The sequence below is a fragment of the Macaca mulatta genome, chromosome 13 (assembly GCF_049350105.2).
Source record: "Macaca mulatta isolate MMU2019108-1 chromosome 13, T2T-MMU8v2.0, whole genome shotgun sequence".
Classification (NCBI taxonomy): domain Eukaryota; kingdom Metazoa; phylum Chordata; class Mammalia; order Primates; family Cercopithecidae; genus Macaca; species Macaca mulatta.
Genome location: NC_133418.1, coordinates 62,845,830 through 62,869,275, shown reverse-complemented (window position 1 = coordinate 62,869,275; position 23,446 = coordinate 62,845,830). Strand labels below are relative to the sequence as shown.

At 42.3% G+C, this 23,446-nt stretch overlaps 2 protein-coding genes across 2 annotated transcripts in view; one reads left to right on the top strand and one right to left on the bottom strand.

The window, feature by feature from the left end:
- Positions 1-1,923: 1,923 nt before the first annotated feature.
- CCT4 (chaperonin containing TCP1 subunit 4) lies at positions 1,924-22,120 on the bottom strand. Its single transcript, XM_015112465.3, is given in 15 exon segments — positions 1,924-2,127; positions 2,843-2,956; positions 5,502-5,736; positions 5,873-6,003; positions 6,099-6,209; positions 6,297-6,393; positions 8,730-8,869; positions 9,544-9,676; positions 10,020-10,141; positions 11,492-11,634; positions 13,164-13,272; positions 16,582-16,671; positions 18,426-18,478; positions 21,737-21,838; positions 21,841-22,120. Coding segments are annotated over 15 exon segments (1,875 nt in total). The 3' UTR covers positions 1,924-2,112.
- The window catches only part of COMMD1 (copper metabolism domain containing 1), a 239,766-nt gene continuing 238,393 nt past the window's right edge, over positions 22,074-23,446 (top strand). The window contains exon 1 of the mRNA XM_028832450.2: positions 22,074-22,190. The gene's annotated coding sequence lies outside the window, so the exon portion shown is untranslated. The remainder of the gene's footprint in view (positions 22,191-23,446) is intronic.

Here is a 23,446-nt window from a genome sequence, read left to right as displayed (position 1 = left end):
AAAATACAAAAACTAGCCAGGCATGGTAGTGTGTGCCTGTAGTCCCAGCCACTAGGGAGGCTGAAGTGGAAGGAATACTTGAGCCTTGGAAAGTTGGGGCCATAGTGAGCCGTAGTTGTGCCACTGCGCTCCAGCCTGGGCAAAAGAGCAAGACCCTGTCTCAAAACACATAAAAGCACTTGGCTAGGCATAGTGGCTCATGCCTGTAATCCCAGCACTTTGGGAAGCCAAGATGATCACGAGGTCAGTTCAAGACCAGCCTAGCCAACATGGTAAAACCCCATCTCTACTAGAAATACAAAAACTAGCCAGGTGTGGTGGCGTGCACCTATAATCCCAGCTACTCAGGAGACTGGGGCAGGAGAATTCCTTTAAACCTGGGAGGCAGAGGTTGTGGTAAGCCAAGATGGCGCCACTGCACTCCAGCCTGGGTGACAGAGCGAGACTCCGTCTCAAAAAAACAACAAAAAACTTTTCTGCTATCTGGATGCAGTGGCACAGACCTGTATTGCTAGTTACTTGGGAGGCTGTGGCAGGATAACTTGAGCCCAGGAGTTTGAGGTTATAGTGAGCTATGATCTTTGCCCATGAATAGCCACCACACTCCTGCCAAGGCAACATGGCAAGGCACTGCCACTGAAAAACATCTTATGCTGAGTGACAAATGTTTAAATATGGATTAGGTAAGTATTTTGACTTACGATTTTAAGGTATACCTGATTCAACTATTTTATGGCAGCTAGAATTAACCTTTTTCACACATTCTTAATTATCAAAAGGAAGAATAAATTGAAATACTGAATTCCAGATAATACAGAAATCTTTATCTAAAAGTATTAGACACTTACCAAGTTAGTTAACTATTCCAGTTCTGTGAATACAAAACGAGCTTCAGACTGTTTGGTCGAAATTCTTTCTCCACAACGCTAGAAAGGGGCCCAGTTGCTTTCATGACACTCCTTGTGAAATACCCAAGGAGATGGTAGCTGAAATACCAGATTGTGTAGGCCAAACTTGTGATCCACCTTAAAAAGTCTAGCCTTTACTCGAAGGCATGAAAGCTTTTACAAAAGGAGTGCTTGACTAAGTGCTTTTAATCCCAGGGCTTTAGAAGACCAAGGCAGGACTGTTTGAGGCCAGGAGTTCAAAACCAGCCTGGGCAACATAGTGAGATCCTGCTTCTGGAAAAAAACAAAACAAAACGGGGGGATGGTGGCACACACCTGTAGCTGTAGCTATTTAAAAGAATAAAGCAGGATTCTTTATTCTTAGCTCAAGTCCAGGAGTTCAAGGCTGCAGTAACCTATGATCATACCACTGCACTCCAGCCTGGGTGACAAGCTTTTCTCTAAAAAAATAATCACTAGACTTCAATGTGTGCAAAACAGACAGACGGGAAAGTGGCTAAAGGGAAGAGACTAGTTACAGATTTGACCTCTTCATGGTGAGATGACACTGTTGCTTAGATCAGGACAGTGGCAATCAAGATGTTTAAAACCAATGAAACAAGACATTAGTTAAGAATCCCTTTTGTGTAAGTAAGATTTGCTACATATATGTATACACTTGTATTTGCAGAAGGAATCCAACACAGCAGTCATTATTACTGGGAAAAGGGATTAGGATAGGATAAAAGGAGGCTTTCATTTTTCAATTTTCTTTCTGTAACATTATTTCTTTTTAAATTTGGCAGCCTCCCAAGCCAGAGTAGGTTCAGAGAGGTGCCACTAATATCATTCACTTTTAAGACAGCATATATATATATTTACATGTTGGTAGTTTTTAATGCCAATGAGCATTTATCAGTGTTGAGCATACTGGGCCATCTTTTTCCTCAACATGTAAACTTATGTTTTACGCTTCTTTTATTAGTTTTTCAAAAGTATCAGAAATAACAGAATGTTGGGAGAAGATAAATCAATCTGCCTTTTGAAACCAAATATTTAATATTTTCATTAAATTGTTTCAATACAACTTCAGGCAAATGCCAACTGGAAGACCAAGCCCAAAAATTCAGAGGAAATAATCTTCCAAACAAGGAACACCAAGATGATCATCTTCCACGCCAGCAGCAATACTGGTGACCATAATGGTGCTGGTCAGTTATCCAGATTATCGAGTGTTTACCTGATAAGAGAAAAACTTAGATTTCAAAACCAGACAGAATTTTAAGGCTGGAAAATGTTTAAGGCAATTAATAAAAGGAAAAACTGTATTAAGAACTGCTGTCACCTTGATGACTAGCAAACATTTATCAAAAGTAAAAAACTGGCCGGGCACGGTGGCTCATGCCTGTAATCCCAGCACTTTGGGAGGCCGAGGCAGGCGGATCACAAGGTCAGAAGTTCAAGACCAGCCTGACCAACATGGTGAAACCCCGTCTCTACTAAAAATACAAAAATTAGCCAGGTGTGGTGGCACATGCCTATAATCCCAGCTACTTGGGAGGTGGGAGGCTGAGGCAGGAGAATTGCTTGAACCCAGGAGGCGGAGGTTGCAGTGAGCCGAGATCGTGCCACTGCACTCCAGCTTGGGCGACAGAGCAAGACTTCATCTCAAAAAAAAGAAAAAAAAAAGCAAAACCTTTAAAAAACAATGGCCAGGCGTGGTGGCTCACACCTGTAATCCCAGCTACTCGGGAGGCTGAGACAGGAGAATCACTTGAATCCCAGAGGCGGAGGTTGTAGTGAGCCAAGATCGTGGCACTGTGCTCCAGCCTGGGCAACAGAGCAAAACTCTGTCTCAAAAAAACCAACCAACCAACCAAACAACAACAAAAAACCTTTAAAAAATATATGCCTTTTTGACCTCCTAAGAAAATGTGCAACCTGGAAACACTTACCACATCATCGATTTTCAGAATGCTCCGAACAGTTTCAGTTGCAAGAGTCAGAGCACTGACTGACACTAACAGAGGCTGGACAACCAGTTCCTCCAAAATGTTGGAAATACCACCCTGCAAATCGAATCAGCAGAAGTTGCTTTTAGTGTCTTTAATAATAAACATCAGCAGCCATGTGGTTACCAGTGTACCTCAAGACCTAAATCTAGTTTTCCCTTTGTCTAGGCAGATTAGAATATGATACTCTACTAAGCTCTTCTCTACACTGCAGGATGTTATTTCAACTAAAATTTGGAAAAACTGAATTAATGCTATAGTCACCCAATCCTAACTCACAAACAACTTCTAAGTATCACTTTTTTTTTTTTTTTAAAGTTGGAGTCTCGCTCTGTTGCCCAGGCTGGAATGCAGTAGCGCAATCTCAGCTCACTGGAAGCTCCACCTCCCGGGTTCACGCCATTCTGCCTCGGCCTAGCTGGGACTATAGGTGCCCACCACCACGCCCAGCTAATTTTCTGTATTTTTAGTAGAGAGAGCGTTTCACCATGTTAGCTAGGACGGTCTCGATCTCCTGATCTCATGATCAGCCTGCCTTGGCCTCCCAAAGTGCTGGGATTACAGGTGTGACCCGCTGCACCCCGCCACTTATTTTTAAATGTTGGCAAAATTAGCAAAATGATCACAGTTAAAAATTATGATCATAGTTAAAAATTACGGTATCTTGGTTAGGCGCAGTGGCTCATGCCTATAATTCCAGCACTTTGGGAAACCAAGGCAGGCAGATCACGAGGTCAGGAGATTGAGACCATCCTGGCCAACATAATGAAACACTGTCTCTACTAAAAATACAAAAAATTAGCCAGGCGTGGGGGCAAGCGCCTGTAGTCCCAGCTACTCGGGAGGCTGAGGCAAGAGAATGGCTTGAACCCAGGAGGCGGAGCGTGCAGTGAGCCAAGAGCGCGCCACTGCACTCCAGCCTGGGTGACAGTGAGACTCTGTCTCAAAAAAACAAAACAAACAAAACATTGTCTGTTTAATGTTGAAATCATCTCTGAATTTTAATTCTTAATTAGACCAACACTGGTCTAGAGTCTCGTATTTCCCACCTTAAATTCTTCATTGAACCATCCTACTTCCCTTTATCCCAGGATTACTCCTGATGGCCTCTAATAGGCATCCTTGCTTCCAGTCTTCTCTTCTTAAAATATTCATGTCCTTAGCCTCATAATCTTTAGGCCGCGCGCGATGGCTCACGCCTATAATCCTAGCACTTTGGAAGGCTGAGGCAGGCGAATTGCCTGGGCTCAGAAGTTCAAAACCAGCCTGGGCAACACAGTGAAACCCCGTCTCTACTAAAAAATACAAAAAAATTAGCCCGGCGTGGTGGCAGACGCCTGTAGTCCCAGCTACGCGGGAGGCTGAGGCAGGAGAATTGCTTGAACCTGGGAGAAGGTTGCAGTGAGCTGAGACAGTGCTACTGCACTCCAGCCTGGGTAACAGACCAAGATTCCATCTCCAAAGAAAAAACAAACAAAAAACACTTTAGTGGATCCCAACTACGGGAAGGAAAAAAAAATGGCTGGCTCAATAATCAAGGGCCTCCTCATTCTATTAATAGCTTTTTTTTTTTTTTTTTTGAGACAGAGTCTCGTCCTGTCGTGCAGGCTGGAGTGTAATGGTGTGATGTTGGCTCACTGCAACCTCTGCCTCCCTGGTTCAAGCAATTCTCCTGACTCAGCCTCCCGTGTAGCTGGGAATAAAGGAGCCTGCCACTTTGTCTGGCTAATTTATTTTTGTATTTTTAGCAGAGACGGGGTTTCGCCATGTTGGCCAGGCTGGTCTCAAACTCCTGCCCTCAGGTGATGTGCCCACCTCAGCCTCCCAAAGAGCTGGGATTACAGGCGTGAGCCACCAACGTCCAGCCTATTAATAGCTTTTATCTGATCTTTCCAATCTTAAAGCCCACTATTATCTTTAATATATAATCCCAGCTATACACAGGTGAAGAACTACTTGGTCCTTCTCACCTGTACAACCACTGCTTACCCATCTGTTTTTCCTCATCCCCTATCAACCAAAAATGAATCTTCATAAAGCCTTCCCTAAACAGACAGTTCCATCCTTTGGAGTTCTGTACCATACAGAAAGTATAATGTTGGATTGTCAGTTCTTTCCCATCATGTGTTTATTATTTGTCTCAACAAAACATCAATAAAAAAAGCGGTATTATTACTATGTGATTACCTTACACAACTACACTAGCTCATGCTAACTAGAGCAATGATTTTTTATAGTCTTAGTATATGCCAAGCATTTATCTAAGAGCTTGTTAACTAGAAATGCATTTAATTCTCACAACAGGCCTATGAGGGAACTATTAATCATCTCTGTTTTTACACCTGAGGAAACTGAGGACCAGACTAAGTAACTTGCTAAAAGTTAGTAAGTGGCAGATTTAGTGAACAAATAATACTTCCCCCTAAGATGTCACCACCTTCCTTTTCACTCAATGGCATAGATTAATTAACCTGCAGCAGGCCTCATATTTAAATCCAAGATTATGCTTTTCATTATAGAGCTTTCCATTCAACAGATGACTACAAAGCTTTTAATATTTTATACTAATCAACATTTTCTACATTAGAGAGTAAATGATTACCTTTCGGACATTAATGCCTGAAGTTTTTTCTCCCTGGGCATGCCGGTTTCTTAGTTCTGTTACTGTAGAAATGGGATTCAGGCCGGCATTTTCAGCTAGTGTAGATGGAATGACCTCCATAGCATCTGCAAAAGCACGAACGCAGTAGGATTCCATACCACTCAGTGTTCGTGAATATTCAGTTAATCGTAGGGCCAACTCTATTTCTGGAGCACCACCTCCTGCAATAAGAGCCCTGAAATTCACAAATATATTTTCAGCTTATTTTATCCAACAGAAATTTTTAATAATTTACTATTTATATCTTAAAAAACAGAATACAGTAGTTTTAATGTTCAAAACGTTACTTAATAATGTAACACTGACATTACCTCTTCTTCACTAAACAACGAATAACACATAGGGCATCATGAATGGAGCGCTCTGCTTCTTCAATCACCAGTTTGTTAGAACCACGAACAACAATTGTAACTGTTTTTCCAGGGCTGGCACAACCTGTAATCTTCAGTAAACAAATTCCAAATTAAGTATCTGAAGGGTTAAAAAAAACCCACACCGAAAACTAAGCAAATAAAAATTTAAATGTAATATTGTTACCTTGAGCAGTTTGCCAGAACCATTTAAACTGACCTCCTCAGCTAACTCGGCAGAACCCAGCATGTCAGCAGTAAATTGGTCAATATGAGCAACTGGCTTGGTTCCAATTGTCTGGAAAAAAAAGTCAAATCCACAAATTAAGGCAACATTTATCTGATTATTAGACATTTTCCACAAATACAGATGTTGATGTTTTACCTTACAAATAAATTCAATGTCTTCTCTTTCAATATCCTTAATCACCATAATCTTCATTTTGTTCAAAAAGTGTAATGCAAGATCACTAAGAGCATCTCTAAAATACAAAATCAGTGTTATGTCAATGCTAGGTTAAAAGAAAAATTTTGCTCTTCAAATGCCTTTAAGGTTTTAATTACTGTTTCTTAAATGACCAATCATTATTCCTGAAGAAAAATGCTTTAGTTTACTAAGTTCATAAGGTCAAAATTAAGATTTCCAGTTCTAAGGACATTTTAGTACAATTCCAGTATTAAAATGTACTCTGTCCCCAATGACACTAATAACATACACAAAATAACTAGGTCACTATTTTTTCCCCATTTATTTTTATATATATTTTTTTGAGATGGAATTTCACTCTTGTTGCCCAGGCTGGCGTGCAATGGCACGATCTCAGCTCATTGCAGCCCCGACCTCCTGGGTTCAAGCGATTCTCCTGCCTCAGTCTCCCGAGTGTACAGGCTCCTGCCACCACACCTGGCTAATTTTTGTATTTTTAGTAGAGATGGGGTTTTACCGTGTTGGCCAGGCTGGTCTCAAACTCCTGACTTCAGATGATTCACGTGCCTTGGCCTCCTAAAGTGCTGGGATTACAGGCATAAGCCACCACACCTGGCCCATTTATTTAATAGAGACATGGTCTCCCTATGTTGCCCAGGCCGGTCTCGAACTCAGGGCTCAAGAGATCCTTCCACCTCAGCCCCACAAAGTACTGGGATTACAGGTGTGAGCCACAGTGCCTGACCTCATTTTTCTTAAAAAATGAGCACATCCTGGTAAATTAAAGCTTATTAATACTTCATGAATTTGGAAGTATTAATCAGACTCCACAAATTTACACTTCCCCATGAACTGTGAATAATCTAACAACTCTGTGATACTAGAAAGGTAGATATTACTACTATCCCTATTATACAGATGAGCAAACTGTATAGGCAATTTGCTCATCTGTATAATTTGTATATTGGGGGGCAATTTACTCAAGGTCAGTAGCTATTATATGATTGGGATTAGAACCAAGTCTTCTGAGTCTTCAATCAAAGACTATATAAAATGAAAACCCACAGTACATTCTGGCATATTAATAAATAGGAATGTGTCTATTAGGAAAAAATACTGGCCAGGCACAGTGGCTCACGTCTGTAATGCCAGCACTTTGGGAAGCCAACGCAGGTGGATCACGAGGTCTGGAGTTCAAGACCAGCCTGACCAACATGGTAAAACCTCGTCTCCACTAAAAAGACAAAAATTAGCCAGGCATGGTGGCACATGCCCGTGACAAGGCAAGCAATTGCACAGACCTTTAAATAAATTCCACTTTTAACCAGGTACTTAATTCTGCAACAAACTTGGTTTTTAAAAGAACAAGGCTTGATGTTTAGGACCTTGGTCTAGGAAACATTATATATCCCACATTTAAAAGGGAGGATAGAGCCGGGCGTGGTGGCTCATGCCTGTAATCCCAGCACTTTGGGAGGCCGAGGCTGGTGGATCACCTGAAGTTGGGAGTTTGAGACCAGCCTGACTAACAGAGAAACCCCGTCTCTACTAAAAATACAAAATTAGTCGGGTGTGGTGGCGCATGCCTGTAATCCCAAATACTCGGGAGGCTGAGGCAGGAGACTTGCTTGAACCCAGGAGGTGGAGGTTGCAGTGAGCCAAGACTGCACCATTGCATTCCAGCCTGGGCAACAAGAGCAAAACTCCAGTTAAAATGCAGATTTCTGGTGGTTTACCCAACTCAAATGTTTCTATAAAAATTGCTATTAGAGGCTGGGCATGGTGGCTCACGCCTGTAATCCCAGCACTTTGGGAGGCCGAGGTGGGCAGATCACGAGGTCAGGAGATCGACATCACCCTGGCTAACATGGTGAAACCCTGTCTCTACTAAAAAAAATACAAAAAAAATAGCCGGGTGTGGTGGCGGGCACCTGTAGTCCCAGCTACTCTGGAGGCTGAGGCAGGAGAATGGCATGAACTTGGGAGGCGGAGCTTGCAGTGAGCCGACACCGCGCCACTGCACTCCAGCCTGGGCCACAGGCCAGACTCTGTCTCAAACAAACAAAACACAAAAAAACAAAATTATACCTTTATTGTTTTAAATTTACAAATCATATATTTCTTTAAAGTGCTTTTCCTAGACATCTTAACCGAACTTATACCATTTGTTTCCCTTGGTCTGAGCAAATGATGGTACAATACTGAGGCCTAACATTTTATCTCTGTGCTTTTAAAACAAAAATTCTCTATTTCGTTTCACCTAAGAGTTGTCCCTTAAAAAATACGAATTTAGAGTAAGTGATTAAATCAAATATTTTATCAGAAAAAATAAACTGCTAGTGGAGATTCAAAATTATTATTAAGGGATGAACAAAATAAATAGTCCCACACCTTAGAATAGACTTCTGTATGAGAAGGACATTACATCCTGTTTTTTTAATTTGCTTCACTAAATTTAAAATATAGGCTCTCTCTTCTCGCAGCACTCGGTCCATCTGGGCATAGTCAGAAACCACTATTTGATTATCCATCTGTTTAGAAAAAACATCATAATTTGCATTGTAAGATATTTTAGCTTTAAAAGTAGAATTTTAAGTGAAAACACTATGTACTGTATAAATTCAACCAAAACTATACCAAGCAATAAATTATACAGACATGCATAGAAAAGAGTCTGGATAAGATACATACCCCAAATTTCAGTCTTACTTTAAACTAAATACAATGGCATCTTTTTTGCAGGTACATTTTTTATAACCAAAAAATATAAAATGGGTATCCTAATTGTTTCTCAAAGATGGAGTCCCTCTCTAATCTGTGTGAATTTGCAAATTAACAATGATGAAAAGATGGGGTCCCACTATGTTGCCCAGGCTGGAGTGGAGTGCAGGGACTATTCACAGGTGATGGAATAGCACACTGCAGCCTCAAACTCCTAGGTTCAAGCAATTTTTCTGCTTAAATTTCCCGAGGAGCTGGGACTACAGGCATCGCTGCAATCGGCTAGTTCTCAATTTCAATATCCAAATTGAGGATGTAGACTTGTCACTTGTAGCACCAACAATTTCTATTTTTGTCTCAATTCTAGTAATTCTTTTGAGATCTATGCTTTAAATCACTAGAAGTATTTTCTATTTTTAATAAAGAAATGCCTGAGTTATTAAAAAGTTAAACACAGAACCAATTTCATTTGGATTCTACTTACATCTGTTTTGGGAGCAGATAAGCAAAACTGAATAAGCCCAATCTTGGCCTTTTCAACTCTGGTTATGCCAGAATTTGATACTTTTTGGGTGAGAACCAGCCCTTCCACCAACTCACAGTCATCAATTGTCCCACTAAGAAAAAAACAAAGAGGTGTAGTTAAGAGGGAGTGGACATCTGTACATTTAATAGACTGTTAACAGATTAAAAGTCATCAGTCCAATAAAATGTGATTCAGCCTCACACTTACTATTGCCCCATTACTGGATCTCTTTGATCCACTGCTGTCTTATTATCATAAAGTAATATAAACAAAATCTTGAGATCCACTTACTAATACAAGTTCTCATGAAAACAAAACCAAAAAGAAAAAAGAGAGCTTTGTGACGTTCATCTAGGTGTTTGTAACTTATTTATTTTTGGCAATCTTATGCTCATTTTCAAATTTTTTTTCAAGTTGCAATTAGAGATGCTTACCCAAGCTTCTTAACTATTTTAATATCTCTAAGATCTACACTGGTGGCTGTGGCTGGGTCAATCACTTTCATCACTGCATTTACACTCATTGGAGAAAGCAGACTTGAATACTGAGAAACAACCTAGAATTATTAAAAAAAAAAAAAAAAAAGTTACCTTCATAGTAGAAAAAGTCCTAATTTTTCAATGACAAATATACTTAAGAAGGGCTCTAATAATTTTTGCAGTAGGGTGTGTGTGCGAAGAGGGAAACACCCACAAGAAGACAGTCTATAAACTGTCTTTTCCATTCAGGTTGTCACCAGGGGCACAAAATAAAAACATGTATGCTTGCTTTTTTCTTTTATTAATATAATAGCTAGGACTGTAGAATATCAAAGTTTTACAGGAAATCCAAAAAGCATAAATTTAATTTTACGTGAATATTTCCTTCTAAAATCAATGTGTGATGAGGCATCAATGTTATGTATGTACATTCCTGATGAGGGGTTGATAAAAATTGCTAACATTTATCAATCACTTAACACATGCCAGGTAGTGGTCTCAGAACTTTACATATTAACTCATTCAATCTTCAGATGGAGAAACTGAAGCCAAGAGGTCAAGTCATTTTGGCCAAACTAACAGCGTAGTTAAGTGGTGAAGTCAGCATTGAACAAACACAAGCAGTCTAGACTCAATGACTAGTGCTTGTAACCATTTAGCTATACTATCTATATCAGTTCTGGGGACATCCAACAGTATCACTTAGTGTCCCTAACACCATCTAACATTCAAACAAAATCAATGTATGGACTTAATACTGATTTTTAAAAGGAAAAAGGATTAGGGGATGGACGGGACAAACACAGGACATTACAGAAAACAAGTGACATGAATTCCACAGAAACTTAGAAGTACAACACTGCTTTAAGCTTGGTAAATAAGAAAAGCAGCATATGTATTAGTTAAGGGATGGACCACGATAAGTAGCCTGTCCTGGGTTCAAATCTCAGCTCTTTCTGTTAGCGGTCCTTGGATAAGTTACTTCTCTAGATCTACTCTCTTCATCTATAAAATGGGGATATGACTGAGGGCCTTGAAGAGGATAATAAATGTAAAAAGCTTATCACAATGCCCACCATATAAAGTATTCAATAAAAATTAGCTATACTGCCAGAGACCTATGGCAGTCTTTGATTTGGCAGAGGAAAAGGTTTCTTATAGGCAAATTAAAATATCTAGCTTTACCAAAACACTGTTACAATGCATTAAATAGAAAAGTGGATATGGATATAGTATATATTAAATATTCCAACTCCTTTGTTAGCCTTATGGCTCGTTTCCTCTCTTAATCTTAAATCAATTCAATTACACAGATTATAACAGTTACCTAGTCACTCTTGAAACTTACTATTTATGTACTGTATAGCATCAAGAATCACAGAGTAACACACATTAATTTGACAACTATCTGTTAGTGCTTGCCTCACCTTTGAGTTCAGTGAAGTGGTTGCACTATTTAACAAAGTTTCTCTGTCACTCAGTTCCACAGGTCGAGACATGTCAGTCAAGATTTCAATGCCCTTTTCCAGGGCCTTCTGGAATGACTCAGAAATGATGGTTGGATGAATCCCTGTCATTTGTGAAAGTCTAGTTATTTAATTGTAACAGGCAAACTACACATTTGACATGACTTAAAAATTTTCTATTCATTAATGTCAAAGCAAGCACAAATTTAACTATTCTTAATAGTGGCTTCAGTAACCTGCTAACAATGACTAATAATTTACTTCCATCCAATTTAAAATAGATTACATACTTATTAATACTTAAGACTAAAGCCAAATTTTACACTTTTTTTTTTTTGTGAGACAGGGTCTCACTCGGTCACCCAGGCTGGAGTGCAGCGGCCTGATCTTAGCTCACTATAGCCTCAACCTCCCAGGCTCAAGTGATCCTCCCACCTTAGCCTCCTGAGTAGCTGGGACTACTGACACATGCCACCACACCTGGCTTTTTTTTTTTTTCAGTGGAGACAGGGTTTTGCCATGTTGCCCAGTCTGGTCTCAACTCTTTGGGCTCAATTGATCTGCCAGCCTCAACCTCCCAAAGTGCCGGGGATTACAAGGTCACCATACCTGGCCGATACTTTTAAAAATATCACAAATCTACATAATAAGTAGAGTAAGTGATTGGAGAGTCACTACTATAATTAAATACCATTTACTAAAGGAAGGACAATCCTGACTTTCTCTCCCAAATCTTCTTACTTGTATAAGAGTCTAAGATTAGTAATATTTCTACCACTCATTTTTTTTTTTTTTTTGAGACGGAGTTCACTCTTGTTGCCCAGGCTGGAGTGCGATGGCATGATCCTGGCTCAATGCAACCTCTGCCTCCTGGGTTCAAGCGATTCTCTTGCCTTAGCTGGGATTACAGGCATGTGCCACCATGCCTGGCTAATTTTTTGTATTTAGTAGAGACAGGGTTTCACTATGTTGGTCAGGCTGGTCTTGAACTCCTGACCTCAGGGGATCCACCCACCTGGGTCTCCTAAAGTGCTGGGATTACAGGCATGAGCCACCATGTCCGGCCTCTACCACTCATTTTTGAACAACAATTGAGTTCCATTCAAAAAGGAGCCCAGCAAATATCAGCAGCCAAAGGAAAATTTCTTCTAATTTCTATTATAAATATAGCAAAATCTAAAACTTTAAAAAATTCTTGTTTTTTTTTTTTTTTTGAGACAGAGTCTTGCTCTGTCGCCCGGGCTGGAGTGCAGTGGCCGGATCTCAGCTCACTGCAAGCTCCGCCTCCCGGGTTTACGCCATTCTCCTGCCTCAGCCTCCCGAGTAGCTGGGACTACAGGCGCCCACCACCGCGCCCGGCTAATTTTTTGTATTTTTTAGTAGAGACGGGGTTTCACCGTGTTAACCAGGATGGTCTCGATCTCCTGACCTCGTGATCCGCCCGTCTCGGCCTCCCAAAGTGCTGGGATTACAGGCTTGAGCCACCGCGCCCGGCCTAAAAAATTCTTGGTAAAAAGATTAGTTATCCCAAATTAAATCTTAAATCCTGTATTACTTATGAATAACTTGGCTTTTCCTAAAGTTTGTTCTTTTAAGCTTTTCTTTATTCAGTAATAAAGTACATCCTACCCACCTTTCTGAAGAAGCTTGGTACACGAATCTAAGAGGGAGCCAGCAATGATGACTACTGATGTGGTGCCATCCCCTGCTTCTATATCTTGAGCCTTAGACAGCTCCACCAGCTAAGTGAACAGAAAATGCCAAGTTGCTCAATGAGAAATGAGAGAACCCAGTAACACCTAATTCAAGTAATCACACCAGTGTCACAAACAGAATTTGTGGATTCAACATGATTCCTGATTTCTGATTTGTTGTCTACCTTGGGTTTCATTTAAAATTAAAGACTAATAGATGATCTCCAGTTCAGATTGTGGGTTGTCATCTCCCCCTGCCCTGCTACTCAAAGGTTCTAATCAGAAAGCAAAAATGTATCATAGGTACTCTATAGACTCGGAAGCTAAGAAATGGGGCATTCCAGATGAGAGAGACTAGAGTATGTTTTTTTTTTTTTTTAGACAGGGTCTCACTCTGTCATCCAGGCTGGAGTACAGCAGTGTGATCATGGCCCACTACAGCCTCCACCTCCTGGGCTCAAGAGAGCCTCCTGTTTCAGTCTCCCAAGTAGCTGGGGCTATAGGTGCATACTAATACATGTGGCTACTTTTTAAAAAAAGTTTTGTTTTTTGTTTTGTTTTCTACAGAGGTGGGGTCCCATTATGTTGCCTAGAATGCTCTCGAACTCCTGGGCTCAAACAATCCTCCTGCTTCAGTCTCCCAAAGTGCTGAGATTACAAGCATGAATCACCATTCCCAGCCTCAGAGTATCAACTTAAGAGTCTTTTGCCAAGTTTATTTGAATAGACCCCTTATAAGTATAATCTGATTCATTAAAAAGCCATCTTTTCGTAATTGGTGGATGGCACAACGTATGAAGCCTCAGGACCATCCAAGAAAACAGCAAAACTTCACGTAGCAGTGAAGTTTTGTTTTATTTAACAATGCTTTATTTTATGTTCCAAATAAGATGCTTATTTTCCTATAATAAATTATCATTTTTTTTCAACATTTTAATAGCAGTATTACATATAGACTTGTCACTTCTGGATAACAAAATTTTTTTGTTGTAAAATAGTATGTGGTAATTATACAAAATTTGGAAAATACAGAAAGAAGAAATTAAAATATGTCAACTGAATATTTTTGAAGCAAAGACCATTAGTATTTGTATGTAGTATGTTGGTTTATTTCCAATCATTTCCTATTTTTTAAGTAAGCTCACAGTATATAATTTTATCTTTTGTTTTTCATGTAATGTTTCATTAGTGTTTTTCCTCATTATAAAAATCTTCATGAACAATTTTTAATGGCTGTTCGATTAACATGCTGTGGTATACTATTTGTTTAAACATTTTCCTATCATTGGATATTTTGCCTATTCCAGGTTGTTTCTATTATACATAAATTCGATCAGTATCTTTGTTAAAAAAAAAAAGTTTTTTAAAAGCCATCTTTACATAACTCAAAGGGATTGTTTTGATAGAAGTTTCTTTTTTTTTTGAGATGGAATTTTACTGTCACCCAAGCTGGAGTCAAGTGGCGCGATCTCGGCTCACTGTAACCTCTACCTCCCGAGTTCAAGCAATTCTCCTCTCTCTGCCTCCCAAGTAGCTGAAATTAAAGGCATGCACCAGCATGCCCAGCTAATTTTTGTATTTTTAGTAGAGATGGGGTTTCATGATGTTGGCCAGGCTGGTGTCGAACTCCTGACCTCAGGTGATCCACCTGCCTCAGCCTCCCAAAGTGCTGGGATCCCAGGCATGAGCCACTACGCCCAGCCTGATAGAAGTTTATTTCTAATGCATTTGTTTTTGCTCATATGACTTGACAACAGGTTTATGTTTTTAATCTCCTCATTCCTCAAGTGTATGCCAAGTTTCCATGGACAAGTATAAGGTAAAACAAGTAAAATAGGGCCGGGCGCGGTGGCTCAAGCCTGTAATCCCAGCACTTTGGGAGGCCAAGACGGGCGGATCACGAGGTCAGGAGATCGAGACCATCCTGGCTAACACAGTGAAACCCCGTCTCTACTAAAAAATACAAAAAAAAAACTAGCCGGGCGAGGTGGCAGGCGCCTGTAGTCCCAGCTGCTCAGGAGGCTGAGGCAGGAGAATGGCGTAAACCCGGGAGGCGGAGCTTGCGGTGAGCTGAGATCCGGCCACTGCACTCCAGCCTGGGCGACAGAGCGAGACTCTGTCTCAAAAAAAAAAAAAAAAAAGTAGTAAAATAATTACTGTTTCCAGCAGATTATTTTTAGACAATGCATTTTCTTCTGTGGACATGTGAACTGTTATGCACCATATTCTAATAAGAACACAATAATCATTTGAGAGGAAAAATACTCATTTCCATGGACAAGTATAAGGTGACTTGTGTTTTTTTTTTTTTTGAGACAGGGTCTCACTTTGTCACCCAGGCTGGAGTGCAGTGGCCCAATCACAGCTCACTACAACCTCTGCCCCTGGACTCAAGTGATTGTCCCACCTCAGCCTCCCAAGTAGCTGAGACCACAGGTGCACACCACCACACCCAGGTATTATTTTTTGTGTTTTCAGTAGAGACAAGGTCTCACCATGTTGGCCAAGCTGGTCTCAAACTCCTGAGCTCAAGCAATCCTCCCACCTTGGTTTCCCAAAGTGCCAGGATTACAGGTGTGAGCCACTGTGCCCAGCTGTTTTTTTTTTTTTCCTGGGGTTTCACTCTGTCACCCAGAATGGAGTGTGGTGGTGTGATTATAGCTCACTGCAGCCACAAACTCTTGAGCTCCAACAATCCTCCCATGTCAGCCTAAGGAGTGGCTGGGACTAAAGGTATGCACCACCATGCCTGGCTTGATTTGTTTTATCATCACCTCACATCAAAAAGCACAATGTTAGGCACAAGGCGTAAACCTGGGAGGCGGAGCTTGCAGTGAGCTGAGATCCGGCCACTGCACCCCAGCCTGGGCGACAGAGCAAGACTCCGTCTCAAAAAAAAAAAAAAAAAAAAAAAAAGTATCCTAAAAATATGCCTGTTTAGCACAAAAAGTGTTCATTGTGCTTAAATACGTGATCAAATAAATAAATTTAACTGTTTACCAAATATCAAATACACTTAAAAAAGAAGACTCACCTAGCCAGGCACGGTGGCTCATGCCTATAATCCCAGCACGTGGGAGGCCGAGGCAGGTGGATCATAAGGTCAGGAATTTGAGACCAGCCTGACCAACATGGCGAAACCCGTCTCTACTAAAAATATAAAAACTAGCCAGGCGTGGTGGTGCATACCTGTAATCCCAGCTACTCAGCAGGCTAAGGCAGGAGAACTGCTTGAATTCAGGAGGTGGAGGCTGCAGTGGGTCGAGACTGCACCATGGCATTCCAGCCTGGGTGACAGCAAGACTCCGTCTCAAAAAAAAAAAAAAAAAAAAAAGACTCACCTAAAATTATACTTACCATTCTGGCTGCTGGATGTAACACTTGCATTTGTTTCAGAATGGTAGCACCATCATTTGTAATGGTTACATCACCTTTTCCATCTTGAATCTAGAAAATTTTAAAGTTGTATTTCAGTGTGACACCTTAACAGTTTCATTAAACTTTTATATTTCAAAATAGAGAAGTTAATTTCCGTTTGCAAAGTACTGAATTTTAAATTATCTTCCCTTACATTAGCATAATAATTTAAGAATGTGCAATAACAGGCTGGGCACGATGGCTCATGCCTGTAATCCCAGCACTTTGGGAGGCCGAGGCAAGCTGATCACCTGAAGTGGAGAGTTCAAGACCAGTCTGACCCATGGAGAAACCCCATCTCTACTGAAAATACAGAATTAGCCGGGCGTGGTGGCACATGCCTATAATTCCAGCTACTAGGGAGGCTGAGGCAGGAGAATCGCTTGAACCTGGGAGGCGGGGGTTGCGGTGAGCCAAGATCATGCCATTGCCTGGACAACAAGGGCGAAACTTCGTCTCAAAAAAAAAAAAAAAGAATACGCACAACAGTCCAACTTTACAAAAGAAAAAAGTGCCTTTGTTGCAGGGTAATCTAAAAGTGAAGAAACGCAGACACACAAAAAAGAAAAAAAGGAAAAATATTATAAAGAAGCACTTGCTATCTTTAATAATTTCTTATTAATCAGAAGCATCATTTCCACCATGGATGCCCTAAAGGAGGACCATGCAATGCGGTGAACACAATTCTTATAATCAACACAGTAACTTTTTTCTTTTTTTGTCCTACAAAAAGGACAACAGCATTTTTGGGAAGGAAAGATTTTCAAACATCCAGAGAGGAGAATAACCTGTAGTATCATCCAGATGATCCTCCATTCTTGTTTTACCCCCAGAGACCCACATTAGAATACAAAGTTACATCCATAAGGAATACTAAACTGAAGTCCCAACACTTGGATTTATAATACTTTCCACTTAACTACATAATAGATACCTATGTTTGGGTATCTATTGGGTATCATCGTTTAAAAAGCATTAAACAAAGTATGAATTATAGTTTAGTCCTGTTGACTCCAAAGTAATCTCTCCTTCCTCTAAACTCCAGGTACCCTACACTTTTTACTATTTTTTTGGTTTTGGTTTGAGATGGAGTCTTGCTCAGTCACCCAGGCTGGAGTGCAGCTGTGCAATCTCGGCTCACTGCAACCTCTGCCTCCTGGGTTCAAGTGATTCTCCTGCCTCAGCCTCCCACCTCCTGAGTAACTGGGACTACAGGTGCTCACCACCATGCCTGGCTAATTTTTGTATTTTTAGTAGAGACTGGGTTTCACCATATTGGCCAGGCTGGTCTCAAACTCTTGACCCTGTGATCCACCCACCTCGGCCTCCCAAAGTGCTAGGATTACAGGTATGATACACTGTGCCTCACTCACTTTCTACTATTTTTATTTATTTATTTATTTTTTGAGACGGAGTTTTGCTCTTATTGCCCAGGCTACAGCGCAATGGCGCAATCTCGGCTCACCACAACCTCTGCCTCCCAGGTTCAAGCAATTCTCCTGCCTCAGCCTCCCAAGGAGCTGGGATTACGGGCATGAGCCACCATGCCTGGCTAATTTTGCATTTTTAGTAGAGACAGGGTTTCTCCATGTTGGTCAGGATGGTCTTGAACTCCTGACCTCAGGTGATTCACCCCTCAGCCTCCCTAAGTACTGGGATTACAGGTGTGAGCCACCACACCCAGCCCCATCTTTTACTTTTTAAACAGCACATCTAACCCTCCATCAAGGTCTTGCAGTGTGAACAGCAGTGCTCAATTAGTACTCAATGACTCAACTCTTTACCATTTTATCCATTCCTTTTGGTCCAAGGCTTGTTCTAATAGCATCAGCAACCGCTGCAGATGGAAAAAAAAAGAAAAGAAATTAGAACTTTTTTTTTAAGAGACAGGGTCTTACTATATTGCCCAGGGTGGCCTCAAACTCCTTGGCTCAAGCAACCCTCCCACCTCAGCCTCCCAGAATAGCTGGAGGTACGGGAAATCAAGACTCCTTAAAGAGAGGTTTTTCCTTGCAAATGATCATTGTGTTCTTATTAGGATATGGTGCATAACAAATCACGGTGTCCACAGAAGAAAATTCATTGTCTAAAAATAATCTACTGGAAACAGAGTAATTAAAATAATTATTTTAAATGTATGATGCTTCACTTTTTTGTTAGTCAACGTACACAGTATTATTATTTTGAGACAGGGTCTCACTCTGTCTGTCACAAGGCTAGAGTGCAGTGGTGCGATCTCAGCTCACTGCAACCTCCGCCTCTTGAGTTCAAGTGATTCTCCTGCCTCAGCCTCTCGAGTAGCTGCCACCACGCCCAGCTATTTTTTTGTATTTTTAGTAGAGACGGGGTTTCACTCTGTTGGCCAGGATGGTCTCGATCTTTTGACCTCCATCTGCCTGCCTCGGCCTCCCAAAATGCTGGGATTACAGGTGTGAGCTACCGCGCCTGGCCTAATATTTGTAATCAGCTTATGGCAGAATACATTTTGAGGATTCATCTCATCTTCCTTCAGATGTCAAAATGGTACAATCTAGTTAGGAGCTCTGAGAATTGCTATTTCCTCCATTCCTTAAAACAGGGCAAGCAGCAACAGAACTGTCTAGATCTAACATACTGATGGATGAATATCCTTTTTCCAAAATGATTAGGACCAGAAGCGTTTTGAATTTTAGAGTATTTCAAATTAGGAATGCTCAATTTATATATAATTCACTTATTTGTTTACTCTGTCTACTGTGTAATCTCTGAGAGTAAAGACATTTGTTCACTAATGTGAACATGGTATATAAGTGGCCTACAGCAAAAATTAACACTAACACCACCAAAAGGGCAAAACAAACCACAATGGAAATGCTATAGAGCAAGATACTCTTAAAAAAATCCAACAAGGCCAGGCGCCATGGCTCACACCTGTAATCCCAGCGCTTCGGGAGGCTGAGGTGGTCAGGAGCTCAAGACCAGCCTGGACAACATGGCGAAACCCCGCCTCTACTAACAATACAAAAATGAGCTGGGTGTGGCGGCGCACATCTGTAGTCCCAGCTACTCAGGAGGCTGAGGCAGGAGCATGGCTTGAACCCAGGAGGTGGAGGTTGCAGTGAGCGGAGATCACGCCACTGCACTCCAGCCTGGGGGACAGAGCAAGACTCCATCTCAACAAACCAATCCAACAAACCAAACAAAAACCAAAACTCTCAAATCGTAGCTTTTGGTCATCATCAGTATGTTAAAAAACATCCCTGGGGCCGGGCACGGTGGCTCACACCTGAAATCCCAGCACTTTGTGAGGCCAAGGTGGGCCATCACTTGAGGCCAGGAGTTCAAGATATAACGGGTCATCTTCACAGATAATTTAGGTGGCCTTTCCTTCCCACATGCACACCCTCCTCTGTTGTTTCAGTTCTGTTCACTTTTGTTTCAAAGGTTACTCAATTTCCCACTTATCTTGTTTGTTGAATATCAACCATATTATAAACTCTCTTGGCCCCCAAATTTCTTTTTCTGTTTTGAGACAGAGTTTCGCTCGTCGCCCTGGCTGGAGTGCAACGGTGCGATGTCGGTTCACGGCAACCTCCGCCTTCCAGGTTCAAGCGATTCCCCCCGCCTCAGCCTCCCCAGTTGCTGAGACTACAGGCGTATGCCACCACACTCGGCTAATTTTGTATTTTTAGTAGAGACAGGGTTTCTCCATGTTGGTGAGGTTGGTCTTGAACTCCTGACCTCATGTGATCCGCCCGCCTCAGCCTCCCAAAGTGCTGGGATTACAGATGTGAGCCACCCCGCCTGGACCAAAATTTATCTTTCAACATTTTGTTCCTAATCTAATAAATGTAAGCTTCAACTATGGTCCCCAATTAACCTACAAACCTTCGTTTCCAGGTACATTATCTCCTGAACTTCCAAATGAATTCTAAATCTGGCCATTCTGACCTTTTCAACTCATTAGGCCCAAGTTAGAAATGATTACTTTTTCTTACATTCAGGGTTACCTATCTAATCACCATCACATTCCCAGTTACTTGGGCTGATGACTGCAAATACTTTTAAGGTGTACATGCGTCTTTACATGCTTTCTCACTGAATCCTCACAGCAAGCCTACACGTTGGTTAAAAAGAAATGATCCGATAGCTGGGGGAGATTAAGTCAAATACTTTCCAGGACACCAGGCCTTTAACATCTGGCCCCAACCTAGCTTTCTAATCTCACCTCTTCCGCAAACATACTATTCTTCAACCCAAAAGAAATACTATACTCAATATACACTCGAGCAAGATCTCTAAACCTCTGTCCTGACTTTTCCTTCCAGAGTTTTCTATCTCAACTCGATTTCTCTTAATCTTAACTCTAAAAAGCAAACATTTCCTCCTCAATTTTATAGGTAAGAAATCTTTGGCACAGAGGTTACAGGTCACTAAAACATGAAGTAACGGAAGCAGAGAATGAAACTCTGGTCTGATTTCCAATGCGTGCCACACTCTTCTACAAAAAAACCAAATAATTGTTTCTTGATTTGGCTGTGTTTCACTGCACATGCAGAGACGACATCAACGTAACTTTCCGCAACTATTTCAAACAAGACACGTAAGTCGGTTCCTACACCCATCCCAGTACAATGAGCCTCGCCCCAATTTAGACGCGGAGTTCACCCAATTCGTCTCAACAGCTGTGCCAAGTGAAGTTTATTTAATACCTCTTTAAATAAGAATAAGAAAGCTGAAACATACTGTGCATTCTACCAGTTCCAATAAGCAGATAAGCGACAGCCCTTAAGCGTCAGACCCCTCGGGAAGACTGCACGCAATCCTCGGCATTTTGAACTGCTTTCGACTCCAATATGAATGATGCACAATGCAGGATGAAAAACTATGGGAGACTAAGACGCAAAATGGGGCAAGTTCAAAGGCCTCCATACTCCGGGTTGGCAATCATCGGCAGAAAAACAGGAGTAAGGATCCCTTCACTGGGCTGCTTCCACAGGGAGGACAAGAGGGGAACACCCGAAAGAACGTGAAAAGAGCCAAACCAGCTCAAGCCCACGGTGAGAGCGCAGAGCTCGGCCCCGCGGCCCCGCGGGTCAGGCCCTGAGAGTGATACCTTTGGCGGCGGAAATGTTGCTGAAGCGGATCTGGGCTGGCTTGTCGCGGTCCTGATAGGCGCCTTTTCCGCGGCCGCCTGCAGCCCCGGCAGGCGCCCCGCTCCGGGGTGCCACATTCTCAGGCATGGCAAAGTCGGCTGAGTCTGGGTGGGCTCGGAAAAGACGGATGGACCCGGATTCTGGCCGGCCGCAGAGTAATAACGGTAAGCCCTCACTGCCTTCACGAACCTTCCAGAAAGCGGCGCCTGCGTCGGGAGGAGGCGGAGGCAGAGAAGGGGGCCTTCCTTGCGGCGCGGCGCTGACGTGACGTAGAAGGCTGTCCGGTGCGCGCCGGTTGACGTCGATGTGTGCGGGGAGCTCCGGACCGGCGAGGTTGTACGCATGGGGCGCTGTAGGTGAAGAGCGCCGGGGGTCCTTTACGCGAGGCAGCAATGACAACGCGCGATTTAAAAGGCGAGTGCTGAGGACTTCCGCATTTCCTCACTCCACCTCGCACGACTGTGAGGTTCCCTCCCTTTTTTTTTTTTTTTGGATAAAGAGTCTCACTCTGTTACCCAGGCTGGATGGAGGGCAGTGGCGCAAAATCTCAGCTCACTGCAGCCTCCGCCTCCCAGGTTCAAGCGATTCTCCTCCCTCAGCCTCCCGAGTAGCTGGGATTACAGGCGCCCGCCACCACGCCCAGCTAATTTTTGTGTTTTTACAAAATACAAAAATTTTTTGGGGACGGGGTTTCACCATGTTGGCCAGGCCGGTCTCGAACTCCTGACCTCAGGTGATCCGCCCGCCTTGGCCTTCCAAAGTGCTGGGATTACAGGCGTGAGCCGAGAAGCCCGGCCTTTTTTTTTTTTTTTTTTTTTTTTTTTTGGGACAGAGTCTCGGTCTGTCGCGCAGGCTGGAGTGCAGTGGGGCGATCTCGGCTCACTGCAACTTCGAGCTCCGGGGCTCAAGCGATCCTCCCGCCACAGCCTCCCAAGTAGCCGGGACGACAGGTGCCCGCCACCATGCCCAGCGAATTTTTGTATTTGTTGTAGAGACTGGGTTTCGCTATGTTGCCCAGGCTGGTCTCGACCTCCTGGGCTCAAAGCGGTCCACCCTTCTCAGCCTTCCAAAGTACTGGGATTACAGGTGTGAGCCACCGCGCCCAGTGGGAGGTCTCCTCCTTTAACTCCGGCTGGACCTATCTGCGCAGTGCAGTGGGCACCGGAATAACTCCCTAAAGGATGTAGCTGAGTCTGTTTTTGCCCGGCCACATAGACCTTCTTTTTATGCAGTTTTGCTTATTTTGAAAGGGAGTCAGAAAAGGGAGATTTGGAATGAGTGGAGGTTTTTCTTTAAGTGTCGAGGTTGGTTATCTCGTATTGGTTGGTACTGGGTGGTAGAGGTTTGACAGACTGCCAAATCAGGTCTGTCTAGTTATCACCACCCGCTTGTTCTACACTAGTGTCTCCTGCATAATATAGCCACTGACTCTTAGGGAGTGTAAACACTATAATAAAGATCATTTAATTCCGTTATCTGCTAAGCACAGTGCTGAACCTTTACAAGTTTTATCTCGTTTAGTCCTCACGATAATCCTTTGCTTAAAAGGTTAGGGAACTGGAGCCCAAAGAAGGAACTGAAGCCCAAGGTAAACCAGTCAGTAGATAGAAGCAGTATTCCAATACAAAGCAAGGACCAGAAGCCATGAGCTAAACTGCTGGTCTCCTATG